The 16,274-nt window shown below is 35.0% G+C and overlaps 1 protein-coding gene across 1 annotated transcript in view; it reads right to left on the bottom strand.

Moving 5' to 3' along the window:
• The window catches only part of RTTN (rotatin), a gene marked incomplete at its 5' end in the record, with an annotated part of 78,034 nt that overhangs the window by 12,361 nt on the left and 49,399 nt on the right, over positions 1-16,274 (bottom strand). Inside the window, 8 exons of the mRNA XM_008946041.1 lie at positions 828-933; positions 5,065-5,276; positions 6,199-6,336; positions 6,490-6,643; positions 7,424-7,514; positions 8,552-8,750; positions 9,388-9,499; positions 14,861-14,943. Coding sequence (XP_008944289.1) covers positions 828-933; positions 5,065-5,276; positions 6,199-6,336; positions 6,490-6,643; positions 7,424-7,514; positions 8,552-8,750; positions 9,388-9,499; positions 14,861-14,943 — 1,095 coding nt within the window. The remainder of the gene's footprint in view (positions 1-827; positions 934-5,064; positions 5,277-6,198; positions 6,337-6,489; positions 6,644-7,423; positions 7,515-8,551; positions 8,751-9,387; positions 9,500-14,860; positions 14,944-16,274) is intronic.

Below are 16,274 nucleotides of genomic sequence, written 5' to 3'. Positions count from 1 at the left end.
CCCAGGTGGCCAATCATATCCTGGGGGCCAGCAGATCCAGAGAGGTGATTCTGTCCCTCTGCTCTGCTCTGGTGAGACCTCCCCTGGAGTGCTGTGTCCAGCTCTGGAGTCCTCAGCACAGGAAAGACAGGGACCTGTTGCAGTGGGTCCAGAGGAGGACCACAAAGAAGATCTGAGGGCTGGAAACCCTCTGCTGTGAGGAAAGGCTGAGAGACTTGGGGTTGCTCAGCCTGCAGAAGAGAAGGCTCTGGGGAGACCTTACTGCAGCCTTTCAGTACTTAAAGTGTTTTACTTTTGTTTTACTACTGTAAAGTAAAAACCTTAGGCATAAAAGATGTTTCACTGCAAGGGGAGGAGGTCCTACTTAGACTGTAAAATGGGTAGAAAGAAAGAGAGACAGGGAAGAACAGAGCTGAGAAAAAGTAGTCTCCTCTTGTCTAGGTACAGCCAGAACTGAGACCACGGGCCATACTTTCACCTTCAAACCTGTATTGGCATAGCATGAAACAAGAAGTGGAAGATGCTGCCAGTGCAAAATCTGCAGTTCTGAATGGATGAAGGTGCCACCAGCAGTAAAAGCTCGTGGGTCTCTTCTCACCCTGACATAGAGCTGCAATGTCAAGACAAATTTTTTGACTACCTACAACATCACATTTTATCTGTGGCTGAAAACTTTAATTGTTAATAAGCTTTCTCTGTAGCAACCTGAAAAAAATGCCACTGAAAAGCAGGTCTATTGACAAAAAACTATTATGATTTTTAAGATATGTAAAACACCTGCAAGCTTTTGATTCATAAATCATTCACCATCTATTTTGAATGCTCACCTTCCAAAGCACACTGCTGGGCGTTTTTACTGACAGCTAGCAGAGAGAGCAGTGCATTTGTAGCAACTTCTTTCAGCACATCCTTTGAAGATTTTCTTTCCCACACCTACAAATAATGCAATTTCATGACTGAAATTAAGAAGTGACCACTTAAAAGTAAAATTCAATTAATGTATATTAATATCTAATTAATATCTAATATCTAAATAAGTTGTCAGAGCATATCTTTTCATTTGGATGATTCATCATCACATTTCTATACAGAGCTCTCCCTCTGTATATTCATGGTCATACACTCTTTGCATTGAAGTGTCTCATGATTTTTTTCTAAGTAAAATGTTAAAAAACAATAATGATAATAATGAAGTTTTGTTTCTAAGCCCCATTCTCTTACTCTTTTATTAACATTGTACCTTCCTAAAGCCTGGATTCCCAGACCTTTCCTAATATTCAGGCTTGCTCTCACAGACAATTCACTGACTTGCCTTTAGTGCAATCTCACTTTCCTCCAACACAGTGATGAAGAAGAGACATTAAACACCAGTTAAATTCTTTAGAACAAAAACATCACTGACACAGAGATAATTTTTTTTAGATACTCTTCCAACCACAGAAAAATGGTAGCTTATTTTTGTGAGGCATTTACAAGTATTACTGCATTTCTAAATAATATAAATATAACCTCTGTGCCTTCAGAGGAATATTTGGAGTCATATAACAAGGCAGTTGACAGACGAGGAGCTGTCTGTGCTTTATATAACATCCACTGCTGACTTTTGTCCATAGAGCCATATTCCCTAAAATACCATTCCAGTACTGACATCCAACATAGTGGAACATAGTATGCATGGTGACTGGAAGAATATGGTAAAATAAGAACTGTGGCTGGATCCTAGTAAAAAAACCCCTATTTTAAAGTTAGCCAAAATACAGCATCTTGAGAAAACCTTAATACTTCAGATAGAAATCTCTTGAGTACCTAGCCATAGAATGACCTCACAGGTTATACACCTCTACATACATCACACATATCACTTTTTATTTGCTTTAGTCCTCTACCTAGTAATTGCTTAACAAGTTTTGCAAATTTTAATATGCAATAAAATACCAATGTACACACTGAGGTTATCAATTATTGAAGTGTTCGGCGTAATTAGGATGGAAAAGGTCCTGGAATGAAGATTATTATCTTAATAATATGTAAAAAACCCAAACCCTTATGGATAAGGACAACAGACACCAAATTTAAGCACCAAAGCATGGAAAGCATGGACAGAGCTCTGCATTTATAGCTAACAAAAAAACCCAAACAAACCAAAACAACACACACAAACCAAAAAAACTAAACCTACAACCCCACATTTAGACCACAACTGGTTTTATTAGATCCCCAGAGAAACCTCAATGCTATCAGCAACACAAGAATGTTCTAAGTAAATTAACTGTTTTTCTATACCAATACGTGGTGGCTTCTTTTCAAGCTAAAGAATTTGGATATTTGAGAAGCCAAAAAAAAAATAAAAAGCTTAAACTTGATGTTAATTTACACGAGCCAAGAAAAAAAAAAATCAAAAACACACAACATGATGAGTTCCTTCAATCCTGCACAGCCTAAAATGTATTTCTGATTTATTCACCCAAAGGCTTTTGTCCTATTAAGTTGCTGGCTACTTTTATTTTTCCTTAGTACTTAGGAATATATGTCAGTAATAAAAACCATATTTCCCTGTAAATCTCTTAGGTATTTTCCTTTAATTAAGCATTAAGTGGCTGATTAGAACTGATGAATTAATTAAAGTGATCTGTCAATTCTAATTTCATCTGTTTTTCTAATTTTTATCTTAAAATCTAGCAAAACTCCATTCTTTCTTGAAGCATGTTCCTTCATGCAATTTTTTTCCATAATCTGGAATCAAGAATTGCAGTTTACAACAAAAAAGAAAATTTATGACAACCATAGGGAACAACTGAACAACTGATAATTAATTGATGATGACCTACTAGTTGCATAGAAAAAACCCTATGTAAATTTATAATACCTTCATCCAGCAGAATCTATAGTTTTAAACTACTAATATTAAAGTATTAGAATGAGAATGGACACTTTCAATGTTGTTGGTTTGTTTTTGTTTTTTTTTTTAAATTATGATGTATAAATTTAAGATGTGCCACAAATCCACAGCAGATCTCACCATGTTAGTCTGCACCTACTGTAAGTTACTTGAAGGTGAGATCCCATCTTTCTAAAATATTGTCAATTTTATATCTCAAAAAAAGGTAGGATTTGACACTTGACATATGGTTAATGGTTTCCTTACTACTTTTAGTTTTGATCTTGAAAACATGTGCACAAGGGTCAAAGTTTATGTACACAAAAGAACCAAAACCTTCCAAAGTCAGCATGTGCATTTACTAAACTGTATGCAATAACAAACAGTAACTTAGGACCTGGTCTGCATATCACCTACTCTGTAGATTTTATGCAATTAGAATGACTAATGGAGATTTGTTTGAAAGTTCTCCTCTCACAGCCTTTTCTATGTGAGTCAATTTGCTTGAGTGTTTCTCTTGAAGAAAGATCATATTTACATCTTTTGGGTTGTTTTTGTTTTGTTTTGTGGTTTTCATTTTTTGTTTGTGTTGTTTTTTTAACAGCTTACTTTACATCCTACAGGCTCCTCTTTCAACAACCAAGTCTCAGTAATCACCATGGGGAGGAAAAAAGAAGTAGTAAATAAAGATATGTACTTTGCTCTTAAACAAAAAAAAAAAATAGAGAAGTTGTTTTTTTCCTCTTATCCTGTTTTTGGGATCATAGTAGCTATATCACTTTCATGTATTCTAAAGCCCCAGACAGTACAGGTTATCTTTTGAGCTCTTTTATGAACAAAATGAAATGTTCATCTACAGCTCAGAGCAGTTAAAGAACAAGTTAAAAGCTGTTATCTTTTACAATACTCAAACTCTGTGATAGTATCTGAGGTACTTTCACTGGCCTGGCTGCAGCTAATTCTTCACTGTACAGACATTTTCTGCTGTTACTGTAAGAATCACCACTTTTTGCTGGCCAAGACTGGCAATCAGTGTGTATGCTTGTATGAAAATAGAGGAATGTCACTGAGAACACAACACATCTTTGACATCCATTTGCATTTTTCATCCCGGAGCCAAGGAATTCAGTTTTAGGCACATACACAAGCATTAAATTCAAAAACCTAACAGGATATTTAGTAAACAATGAGATTTAAGTGACATGCCCCCGTTTTGCTGTAATAGCCTCTGAAATTCAGGTCCTCACAGGAAATCTCTCAGCAAAATTAAATTATCTGAAATTAGCTGCCAAAGCGATAGGGACTTCTCATTTTAGCAGCTCAGGCAGTAGCACCAAGAAAGATCCTCTTGGGAGCTTTCTCCTCCCTGTAAGACAGCAGGTTCTCAGCAGACAGAATGCCATGCCCCAGGGAACAGTGGTGGAACACAGCAGCAAAGGAACACAGGTTACGAGACAGATGTTAGCCAGGGCAGGACAAGTCTTGGTAGGAGTGAGGTTGTCCTACAAGAATTCAGCAACCATAGGAAGAGAGGAGATGAAGTGATACTAAGACAGCATTATTTTGGTCACACCATCCAACATGCACTAATACATCTTGGAAAAAGAAATAATGCTTGTATTAAAAAATCATTACAAGAGACTGATTCCAGAATATCAGAAATCTTAAGCTACATTATATGAAATGTGTGCCTTTCAGACAAACACTACACTTCTAATCACAGATCACTATTATTGTTAAAGTGACAAATTGCACATAATTTCAAGAACAAGATAAAGACAGATAAAGAACTAATTTGTGAGGGAAAATAAATTAGACAAATTTCACATATAACTTTTCTTATTACTAAGTAATGGAAGATACTTTAACAGTCTGTAAGTAATGGGAAGATATAAATATAAAGGAGGTGAAAGAATCATGTAGGACAGTATACAGAAGTTATGTTGTCCACATAAGATTTCATACAGTGCTATTTTCAGTGTAATTGCCTTGCAAGGCACTTCCCAAAAGTTGTTTCTTTGCAATTGTTCCAGCTTATTACATGAGAGTAATAGATGTCTCAAATTAAAGATGTCTTGGTTCATAACTAGAAGCAATTGCTTTTTCATTAGGTCACTACATTCCTTTTTAACAACATACAAAAACTAGAAATATATCCTGCAATCACTTAAACAAATTTTAAATACCTGAATAATTAATGTAGTGAGTTGAGTTACTGATGCTTGGCTTCCTTTGGCATGATCCAGAAGAAAGGCAATAGTTGGATCCTGACATACCCTCTGATTATCTTGGAGCTGTCTTCTTCCTTCCTCATTCAAAAGGACAGAGAGGAACTCTAAACTAGCTATATATAAAGCAGGGTATGTGGCTGACAGATGAATACAATCACAAATGGTATCTGGAAGGTTAAATAGAAAAATACAAATTTTTACTTCATTCTGAATAAAGCTTAAGCACTTTGGAACTCAGATTTATCAAAGAAAGCGTGTGAACCATGAAGCAGTTACACTTCTGCACCATGCAAGGAATTCTACAAATTCTAAGCATTGGACAAGTCTTTAAAAACCTAGGAAAGAAACGTTTGAGTTTTATAGGTTTGAATTAATTGGTCTCCATTAATTTGACTATAAAACAAAAAAAAAAAAGCATTTTCCATTTTGTTAAATCAATCACTTTTTCGACCACTTTAAGAATTCCCCTCACTTTACTCAACAGCTTACATCATCATACCAGCAATACCCATCACCTGCTTTATGTGCAATTGGATTTGGAGTCACTAGATCACTGAACAAGCACCTGGCTGAAATCACAACCTTGAATGGACAATGCTCACAGGTCAGTACTGACTCCTGGTGACCTAGAGCCTCAGACTAGGCAAATAACTCATGAAGGAATAACTGACAGACAAATCCCTGCATAGTGATCTTGAATTCCTGTATCTCTTATCTATATTCAAAATTTTTCTTTCCTTTTATGTAAGAAGAAAAAAAAAAAAAAAGGGAAAAAATGAAGTGCTAATGGATCATTTGAGGCTCTGCTCACAGATGCCAAATGTGGTTAAGGTTTGCAACCAGAATCAGACATATATGCAAACAAAACTTGTGAATTTATTTGGCTGTTCAAAAGTGAGTCTGTGATGATATAAAGAGTTATAAAAATCCAGTTAAGGGAAAAATTCAGTCGAGCTCTGGACACATTTGGTTTTCATTCTGTCTATGCCACTGGTAATTAGTTAACAGCATCTTAAGAAGAATGACCCTCTTTTTAATTTGTTTATTTAATTGTTGCTAGGTTAAAACCTATCCAGGAATAGTTATTACCAATTATTGCTGTACAATGATTTGCAAGGGCTGCTGTCACAGTTGGAAAAGACATTGGGCCACTCTTCCACAGTAAGGTAACTAGGAAGTTGAAAAAGTCCACCCATGTTTCGTGAAGTACAGATGTTAACTCAGTATCTGCAAAGAGAGTAGAAAAAAAAAAAAGAATCAAAGCATTGAGACATATGCACAAACCTGGATAGCTAAGCCTGACAATAATTATCAATTTAAATGGGACACAAATGAAGACCTGCCTCTCTCTGGCTATACTGGAAACAAAGCACTATTTACCTAACCCATCTTTGGGGCGAATGGTGAGAATCCTGAAGATATTTCCCAAGAGAGGTTTCAACAGTTCATCCTGGATTACAAGCTGAGAGTCCACCCATAAACATGATTTCAGAAGCCTGGATACAGATGATAAGTACTGAAGTAGCAATGACACCTGTTAAATGTTTTTTTAAAGGTACAAAATTAGGCCATATATTTACACCTGCCACATTTTTATTTTAAATACACTACCTCAACTGATTCATAACATATTGAATTCATATACACCACTTAAAAGAAATAATAGAATATAAACTAAAAATTGTTGTCTTCCATAATATTCAGTGTAGAAGATTAAAGAATTCCTAGTCTGGAGACACAGTATCTTTCTTCAAAGTAAATCTGAATGCAGAGTAACAGAAGCTTTAAAATGGTGCTGTGTCATGAACATAGTATGTTCTGTATGTTATATATACAGAACTAAACTGGATACAAAAGCAGCCCCCCTGGCAGTAACCCTACATGCTTTGCATGCATGAAAATCAGCTGAGAACTATGTAAATGTCTGCAGGATTGAAGACAAAGCAAAGCAGCCAAGGTTTGCTGAGGAAAGGAAGCATGAAATGTGTCAGCAACTGTATGTAGCTCATACATCAATCCTGTACAAAGAAATTCTATTACAGGATTTCTCTAACTCAATTTATATTTTCAAAACACAACTGCTTTTCAGTTTTCAGTCTGATGTTTCCAGGTATAGTTCCAAGACAGAAATTAATTATTTTGTGTTGAATATAATGTTGTTTATTGTCTCTTAAAACTTACCAAATCACAGGAGATTCACATGAATGTAGTTTATAGCTTTGTGTCTGGACTATGTTAATGAGTATAGATTATGCAAAAATAATTAATTTCATAATTAAAAAACAAAGCAGAAAGTAACAAATGCTTCTCTAACCTGAGCTTTCACGTGTTCTATATGACATGGATCACCCAACGGAGCTTTCAGTTCCAAGATACATCTCTCAACCAGATTAGCACTTACAAGACTAAAATAAAATAAAGTGAATTGGTTAGAAATATACTTGCACAATTAAATATTGTACAATCTTCACATTCCATAGAAGAGAACATTGTAAATAAGCATTGTAAAAACAAATTATGAAGCATTTTCTTAAAACAGTGGGGTTTAGCAATAAACATAGTGCAGTGGCAATTACAGTAGCAGCAAGTTGTTTCAAAGCAGACTAATATAAATTCCAATGGCTGTTGGTGCACTAGTGGAAATTGTTTCTATTTGATTATTTTCTTTACTGTAGAAGAATAAACAGCTCTGTAATAACAAACTATATTCAAACAAGAGCTTGGGCTTTTTCTTTTTTCATTAATTGCAGTTTGAAGAGCAACAACAAAAGCTCTTAAAAACCTTAAAAAAAAAACCCCACTGAACTGATTTTCATGCTTCAGCTTCAGGACTTCCAAACACTTTCTACAGATGAAAGAATTTGTTACAATGCTAGTGGAAATGCTGCATACAAACTGAAAACTGTTTTAAAGTGGTTCCTTCTTTAAAAAAGAAAACACTAGGGTGTGTCATCCAATACTTTCCCAAATCTGGCAAGCATTATCCACTCTCTTCCAGTGTGACAGCCCTTGGATCTTTCTTTCAAAGAAGAAAATCACAAAATGAACTGAAATGGTCTGCAATTCCAAATACCTGCACACATCATGCACTATTCTACTAAGGAAAAACTCAATATTGGCACACCTCCAAGTAAAAAATGACCAAATGGCCATCTAGACAAAACCCTAAACATTAGCAGAGGAACACTGTACTCCTGTAGATTACAGACACCACAAATGGAGTCACCAATATGACTATCTTTTCTGTGAAATAAAGAAATAATTCAAATTCTTTTCTTTTGTTGATTATATTCAGTAAAAAAAGGAATTTTTAACACTTCAGAAGCAAGTAGTGATCAATATATTTAACAGTTTTGGTAGGAAACACTGGTAAGTCTCATTTCAAATTTTTCACCTCTATTGCTACACCTTGTTTGTAGTTCAGCAGTTATTGATCTCATACCTGCTGAGAGCTGTTAGCAAATGTGCTTGCTGAAGAGCAATTCCAGTGTCTTTTGGTGTGACAACCAGCAGATTGTGCAGAAGGCTGCAGACAGCTGACAAAAGGGCAGGTGTGACCACAGCACACTGTTTAGACAGTGTAGCATACATGGGAGAGTCATGTCGACTTGGAGATTCTGCTGTGGTTGTGTCACTTTGACCTAGAATGTGTTTAATAAAAAGAGAGAGAGAAAAATAAACACAAAAGATCAATTAGAGCAGTTATTTAAAAATAATTGCTTCTTTTTCATAAAATATCCAGGCTCCCTCTAAGTTTAAAACAGTATATTATGGGACAAAAACAACAAAAAACACCAAACCACACCAAAAAACCCCACCCAAACCCAGAACCAAGAAATTAGACACAGGAAAAAGGTTCTTTAAAATAGTTCTGAAATAAAATGTTCTTTCTACAAGGCAATAATAATCATAAAAAATAAATGGTAAATTTGGAAAGGTATAAATTATTACTTCTTCCCTTAACAGCAAAATTCTTTATATTTGCAGATCTCTCCCTCTACCTACATAATTTTTTCTGGATGACAGGAATAGAATTGAAGTCTTGAGTTACATTTCAAGCAGTATCAACCACTGTTATTTACTTCTGTCCAATATATTTCACCTGAATTCATTTTAAACGAAGCATTTCATGTTTGTCTTCCAAGACAACCACTAGAAGCACCACTGGTGATTGTTCCAGCAATATGCAAGCTTTAGGTGCAGGTACAAAGAGTGGAATGTGGGCAGAGTAAGACAAGGTATTCAGCACCACGTGCACAAACCCAAATTTTGCCTTACCTTGTGCCATAAGCCGATCAGTTCCAGTTTCAGGAATAAAACTGGCTAAATTTGTTGGGGCTATTGCCTGAAGCTCAGTAACACTCCCCAGTGATGGTGATGCAGATCGAATCTAGAAAGATATAAAAAAGGAAACAAGTTGATTTCAGTTTTTTATAGAGCACACTTCTATTTACAGTTTGCTGCAGGGAGGGGATGGAGAATCTCTGAGCCCAACAAAACAAAAAATAATGTAAAAATTACTGTTCAAAACCAATTTGATTAAATTTTGCACGCTATGTGTCTCTCTCTCTCTCTATATATATATATTTTATAAACATCCAATAATTGGAACTATTGAAAGATAGTGCAATATGAACAGCCTGAAACATTTCAGTTAAAAACTGATCAATGCCCATGTTACTGGAAGCTCGTCCTCTTAATCCTTCTTTTTCATCCATATAATTGACTCGGTCTATGTTTGGACTAAGATAGAAAGCCATTACTGAAGCATTTAAACTCAAATTTTTCATGGACTATTTGCTCTACTGAGCACATCAGCACTTGTCCATTTGTACCAAGACACACAGATAAAAATATCAACCACATAAGTCATCAGCCAAAGTTGTACTTCCAGAATCTTTCCAACTCTGGGTACTTCTCCTACCCTTAGTCCTCTGATCCTTAGATGTATTCATTTCATGGTGAAGATATGAGATAGTTACACAACAATAGATAATTTTACTGTCATATTACCATGCTCCTTCTACCAATTTTATAGTATCTGTCACATTATTAGTTTTTCATGCTTTCAAAAGTTCTTAATACTGCTACTGTGTTTAAAAGCACAAGCTTGAGATCAGAAGACCCAGCTGAATAACACACTTTTGTGATAAGACAAGATGTGTGACCTGTTGCAGAGTACAAGACAAGCATCTCCCATGTCAGGTCACTTTTACACTTCTGTTTTTTCTTTCCTAGGTGGACAATTTACAGCAGATAATTTTCTTCAAAAGTGTCACTATACAGTGTAAAGAATACAGAACATTGGGGAATCCAATGAAATCCCAAGACAGTCACAGCTTCAAGAGGGATGTTACTAGATTTTTCCTCACAGTGAGCTTTCTAAGGAAAACGAGACTTATTTCAAAGGTTTTTTAGAAATCTCTCTTAAAAGCTTTATTAGAATATCCACTTGAATATTTATTTTACCTAAGGAAAAGTTAAAAGTGACTTAATTGACAAAAAGCATAGAGGGAAGGAAATAAAAATTACTCCCTTCCTGGCTGTTGTATCCTTGCAGTTAGGTCACTGCTTTCCAGGTTTAGTTTTGATTTACTCAACAGCATTTTGATCTACAGAAAATTTCTACTTTATCTTTCAAAATTTCAGAAGGTTTAACCTCCCACCCCCCATCACTTCTAAATATCTTCAGGCTTCTATCAGCACATCTGCACTTGAGACCAGAGTCCCTGGATGAGCAAAAGGTTGCAGCCTCCATATTCACTCTTCTCTCCCACTACTGTCCATCTTAGTCTTGAATCTTTCTGCTCATGCATGAGCAAAAAAAAAGCCAGAAGGCTATAGCAACACAAAAGACAAGCTACAGCAGTGTTTGAGGTGCTTGTCTGAAACCCAGGATTCACATTTAGCTTGGGTCACAAACACTAGGACATTTTTGGCTAAATAATTTCCTTCTTAGCAAAATGCTGTACCAAATTGTGTTGACCAATTGAAATACAAATTCTGTTTAGATTATACAAATAAAATCCATATTTGCTAAGTTACTTGAAATTTCATGCTTGTCGATTTAAATAATTATTAAAATCCATTATTTTGATCAGAGTAAAGCAATCCATCCTGACACATGGTAAATTCTGCAGTTATTCAGAACTATACTTCAGTTCCAGGCATTCTAGTAAATGACAAAAATTGTCATTTTTTTTTTATTAATAAGTATAAACCCAAAATGCAACATTTAACATTCCATATAGTTCTTCTGCAACAAGTAAAGCCCCTAAGAGGAATTATTACTATGCTGAGAGTCTTCTTGAAGATATTACTATGAATTTATACAAGCTTTCACATATTAATAAGTATGATCTTCTATGTTGCACAAAAACTCCATCTTCTAAAACTGTATAAACATTTCAGGCAAAGAAATAAAAATAAAGTCTTATATATGTTAAAAAAAAACAAACCACCAAACAATAAAACACAATAAAAGCTTTATCTGGCTAGAAAAGCATCAGCTTCCTGAGCTGATGGAACATTTATTGGTAATTGCTTCGTAGTGGGACATGGGTTAAATCCAGAAATGTTCTGCTGCCTTACCAGAAAAGAGAGCAATGCAATGAAGCTGTTTCCCCAGTGCTCTGCCTTCCAGGAAAGAAAAGATATTACTGCTTTTATAAATCACCTTTGCTAAGGATGAGCTAGGGGCCTGAGACACATCTTGTAAGGGATATTTACTACCCACACCATATTATTTCTGTGAGCAATGAAACATTCCCTTGCTTTACAGTGAAACAACAGACTTTGGACAGGAGTTTTATTGGGGAAAAGAAAGGGTTGGGTGTTGGGGGGGAGGGGGGGAGATGACAACTGTACATTAGAACTAATACAAAAGAATACAAAAATTGTCTGAGTGGAAACACAGGATAAATGTGAGAGTTTTGTAGTTTATCTACTAGAAATGAATAAAAAGTCTTTTCTTAACCTCTAGTATAAAAATCCCTCTGGCATTGCTTTAATAGGCTTGCAGTGATTAATTCTATTCAGTTCTCTTTTCAAAGGTTTAAATCACTTAACTGTAAAGCACTCTGGTAACCATGGTTCCAGAAAATAAAGCACATTTTTATAGAAAAGCAAGAAGATTTCATAGGAAAGAACGGCCATGGCATAGGAGAGCATGGCCATGACATAAAGCTATCTGGGAAATGCCTGTAGATCTTTAACCTGCACCATTTTTTAGCTCAAGATTTTAAATAACTGTTCATTTTGCAAAGCAGTCCTGGGCACGGAACAGCCCTAGTGTATTTATGCAGTGTGAAGCAAGTATCTCCATGCTGATTGGTGCTCTCAACCACACATACTAAACACCAAACATCTTGGTTAAAATGAGTGTACAGATTTCTCCTCTGTAATGACAACCTTCGTTAATGTTTAAACTACAAATTCTATAAGTGGCAAAGATCTTTCATCTTCTCATAGTTGGACTTTTTGCACTATCTTCATTCCCGTTACAGAAAAGTAAATTTGATAAAAACCTGTAATCCACAGACCATAAAGACACTCAATACAGTGCATATGAATTAACAAAGTACAGACAATTCAGCTCTGCTGCTGTCTTTCACATGACCTTGAATCACTGATTTCATCCCCACTTCACTATTCTTTACTCTGTAAAATGGGCAAAACTGTACCTATGGCCTCTGCAAGACCTCTGACAGATTATTTCATAGACTAAAGTAAAAAAAGAGAGATTTCTGTTATTAACATAGTTTTTATTCTTCTCAATTTTAATTTCTGCAAATTTGGGGGGAAAAAAAAAAAAATCGGGGATTGGGAAAAAAAGATGAAGCCAAAAAGCGATTTCTGTTATTAACATAGTTTTTATTTTTTCTGAAATTTAATTTATGCAAATTTGGGGGGAAAAAAAAAAATTGGGGATTGGGAAAATAGATGAAGCCAAAAAGTAATTTAGAGACTATTTTCACTTAAGGTTATATGAACCATGTGTGAAATCAGCCTTTGATAGCAGATAGCTTGAAGTATTGATTAGGTGAAATCTGAAAAAGGAGAAAACTATCAGTGTCTCTGTTTGTCAGAACTATTTACAAATATAACAAAAAAAAAAATCCAGAAGACCTTTTCACAGAAAATAAATTAACATAATTCAGTAAAAATATATGACTTTTGCTTCTGCAAAGACCTTCAGGATGTGGCTTACTGAAAAAAAAAAAAAAACAGTTTCAGCTTCCTAGACTGACATTAATTTCATGAATGTATATGAACATAATCAGAAGAACTTTTTTTTTTTTAAAAAAAGAAATTATTAAAATATCAGATAAGAGGTTCCAGTAGAAACAATTCTAGCTGGTTTGATAGGTTGTAACTCTCAATTATTTGTGGCTGTTGTTGTCAAAACCATACCCTATACAAAAAAGCCCCAAACCAAACCAAGACCATTTTTCCTTTCAGTAAGACCTGCAGGCTCCCTTTCGTCTGTGATGGGGAAATCATGCCATCTAGTGGGTTTGGAATAACTACATCGTCCCTATTGTACCATCAGATCAAATTTAGAGACAAACTTCTACAAACTAGACAGCAACACATTTAAAACAGTGTCAAAACAGTAAGGAAAAATTATAATTGTGAAATATTTTGAGACCAAATTTCAGTACTGGCTTTTCTATGTTTTTATCACGATTCACAGCAAAACTGGGCATAACTAAGTCAATAAATTAAGAAAATATCTTCTTTTGCTTTATCAGTCTTGTCACAGCAGCACATCCGTTTAGCAGAAAAGAAACACCTGGGCTATGATATTATGGCATCCATATTGCATTAGAGGGTTATTCACAAATCAAAACATTTTTGAAGAAAATACAAAATTATAAAAATGGATTTCAGTGCAAGATACCAGAGTTTTCTTGGAGTTATGCTGCAGTCTTTGAAAATATATTATTTTTATCAGGTAACTAATGAATGTTACAAAAAGCTTCCTCCACAGCCTGATCTGGTACTGCAAAACTACTCTGGCAGTGGAAAAATGTGTTTTAATTCCTCTTCCTTTCCATTTGCCATCTTGAAAGACAGCACCTGCTTACAGCCTTTCGTGGCAGGAATCATCCTAGCCAGAAACAAACTTTTCAGGCAGCCACCTGCCTTCTTATAGGTGTCATGTCTACTTTGGTCTTTGCAAACACTTGTGCCACTTCTATATTTTATAAAAGCTTTTTCAGAATCCAGATCTCACTATGGCACAGAATATAATTTTAAACCAAATGTATTTGTGTGGTTGTGATTGATCCAGTTCTGTAGCTGTGTAGTGTAAATATAGGTTCCCTCTGAAAGGACAGTTTGGATAAAAGCAACAGAAGTGACAACTATAGATGGAGATGACTTCATTTTGTCAATAAAGTCAATTCCAAAGTAATCTCCAGAGAATGTCTTGCTGTGAGAAGATACAGAACTCAGCACTGCCTTATGCATTTAGCCAGTCAAGGTAAACTGCTTATTTTTGCTTAGGAAATAACCATGAAAGTTTTCTTTAGCATACTAGAGTTACTTCAGAGTAAATTTCAATTTAGTTTCAGCTTTAATTTTCTGTTTAATTTCAGGTTTTGTTTGGCATATGTAAGGATTTATGTTTATATAAACAATTATGTATGAGATATACACACATAGATATACACATGCACACATATACATATACAACTTTATATAACCAACTTTATATTTCAAGTAAGTACATTACTCTGCAAGTTACCATTGTTTCAGATGTTGACTGTGAACGTGAAGATCGACTTTGACTGGATGGAGCTTTCCAAAGATTAAGAGAATCATCCAAATCTGTAGGAGAAAAAGAATAGTAATCAAAACTGAACAAAAATAGTTTTCTTCTTCATTAGTGTAAAAGCAGCAGAGAGCATAACACACTTTTGACAGGATTGTTTCAATGAAACAGAAAAATAGGCAATCACAGTTATCCTTCTGAAGATTTCGGAATATAAGTTTTTAAACACTGTACCTATAAATTCCTATCCAGCAAATCCCTTGAATAAACCAAAATTAAACACAATTTTGAGTGCAACATAAAACACTCTGTCAAAAGCTACACCTAGCTCAAACTGCAGTTGCATTGCCTTTAGTAATTTGAAATAGTTCAGATTTAGTTTTCTTTAAAACGTAATAAAACAAAACTATTGAAGATGCTGGGGTCTCACAGCACAAATGAAATATAAGTACCTCCTCATCTTCAAAAAACTTCAAATTCATATTTTTACAGAAGCAGTTTCAAGAGAATCCACATTCATAAATATAATGAAGGCAGAAATACTTTGTAAATCTGTTTCAGAATAAAAAGTGCTAATAATTTCATAGCACAAGCTTGTAAATAATTGGTTTTGAGGCTCTCATATATTCAGAGAAGAAAACAACAAATAAATTACCAGATTACACAGATTCTGGAGTGCAAAGCCCAAAAAAGTAGTAGCCATAGTTATTAAACGGAGCTAACTCTTTTTATTTTTTAACATAACTTTGTGGATGAGGGTTTTTTTATGCTCTTGAAAAATGTAAAGGAGAATAGATTGGGCAATAACGACAAAACTGGTTTCAGGAAGATAAGCCAAAACAAGATCTTCTATTAAGATATGACAAGAGACCTATTAAAAAAGCAGAAACAGGTCATTATAGATAAATAACACAATTCAGAACACATCAATGAAGGGCTTGCCAACATTTCAAGCACTACAGTTTTTAGAGATGGAGCGAATGTCGTCATGTCCTCCTTTTTTAAATAAACAATTTTGTTTCTTGTTCCTGAAATACCTCAGATGGTTCCTTTCTCCTTATTTCAAAGCTCTGGGTTTGCTCTTCAATGACCTGATAAAACATATCTCAGCTGCTCACTGAGAAGTTCTACAATCCTGGAGTTTGAGTTGCTCTCAGATATGATAGTGCATCAGCTAACAGAACTACTGAGAGGCACAAATAAGGGGACCACGGGAGGAGTGAAACATGGGCTGAAAATAATTAAACTTATAGATAAATAAAGCACCTACAGAAGAAGCTGAGGGTTTTTATGGCTAGAATTTTGTATACTGCCACGGTAGTTCTCTGATAACTCAGTGAGTTAACCAAGAATATTGTTTTTCCTTGGGTCTGTCATAACTTGGCAG

This window comes from Merops nubicus, unplaced genomic scaffold (assembly GCF_000691845.1).
Source record: "Merops nubicus isolate BGI_N331 unplaced genomic scaffold, ASM69184v1 scaffold9488, whole genome shotgun sequence".
Lineage (NCBI taxonomy): Eukaryota > Metazoa > Chordata > Aves > Coraciiformes > Meropidae > Merops > Merops nubicus.
This window is presented reverse-complemented; position numbering and strand designations above follow the sequence as displayed.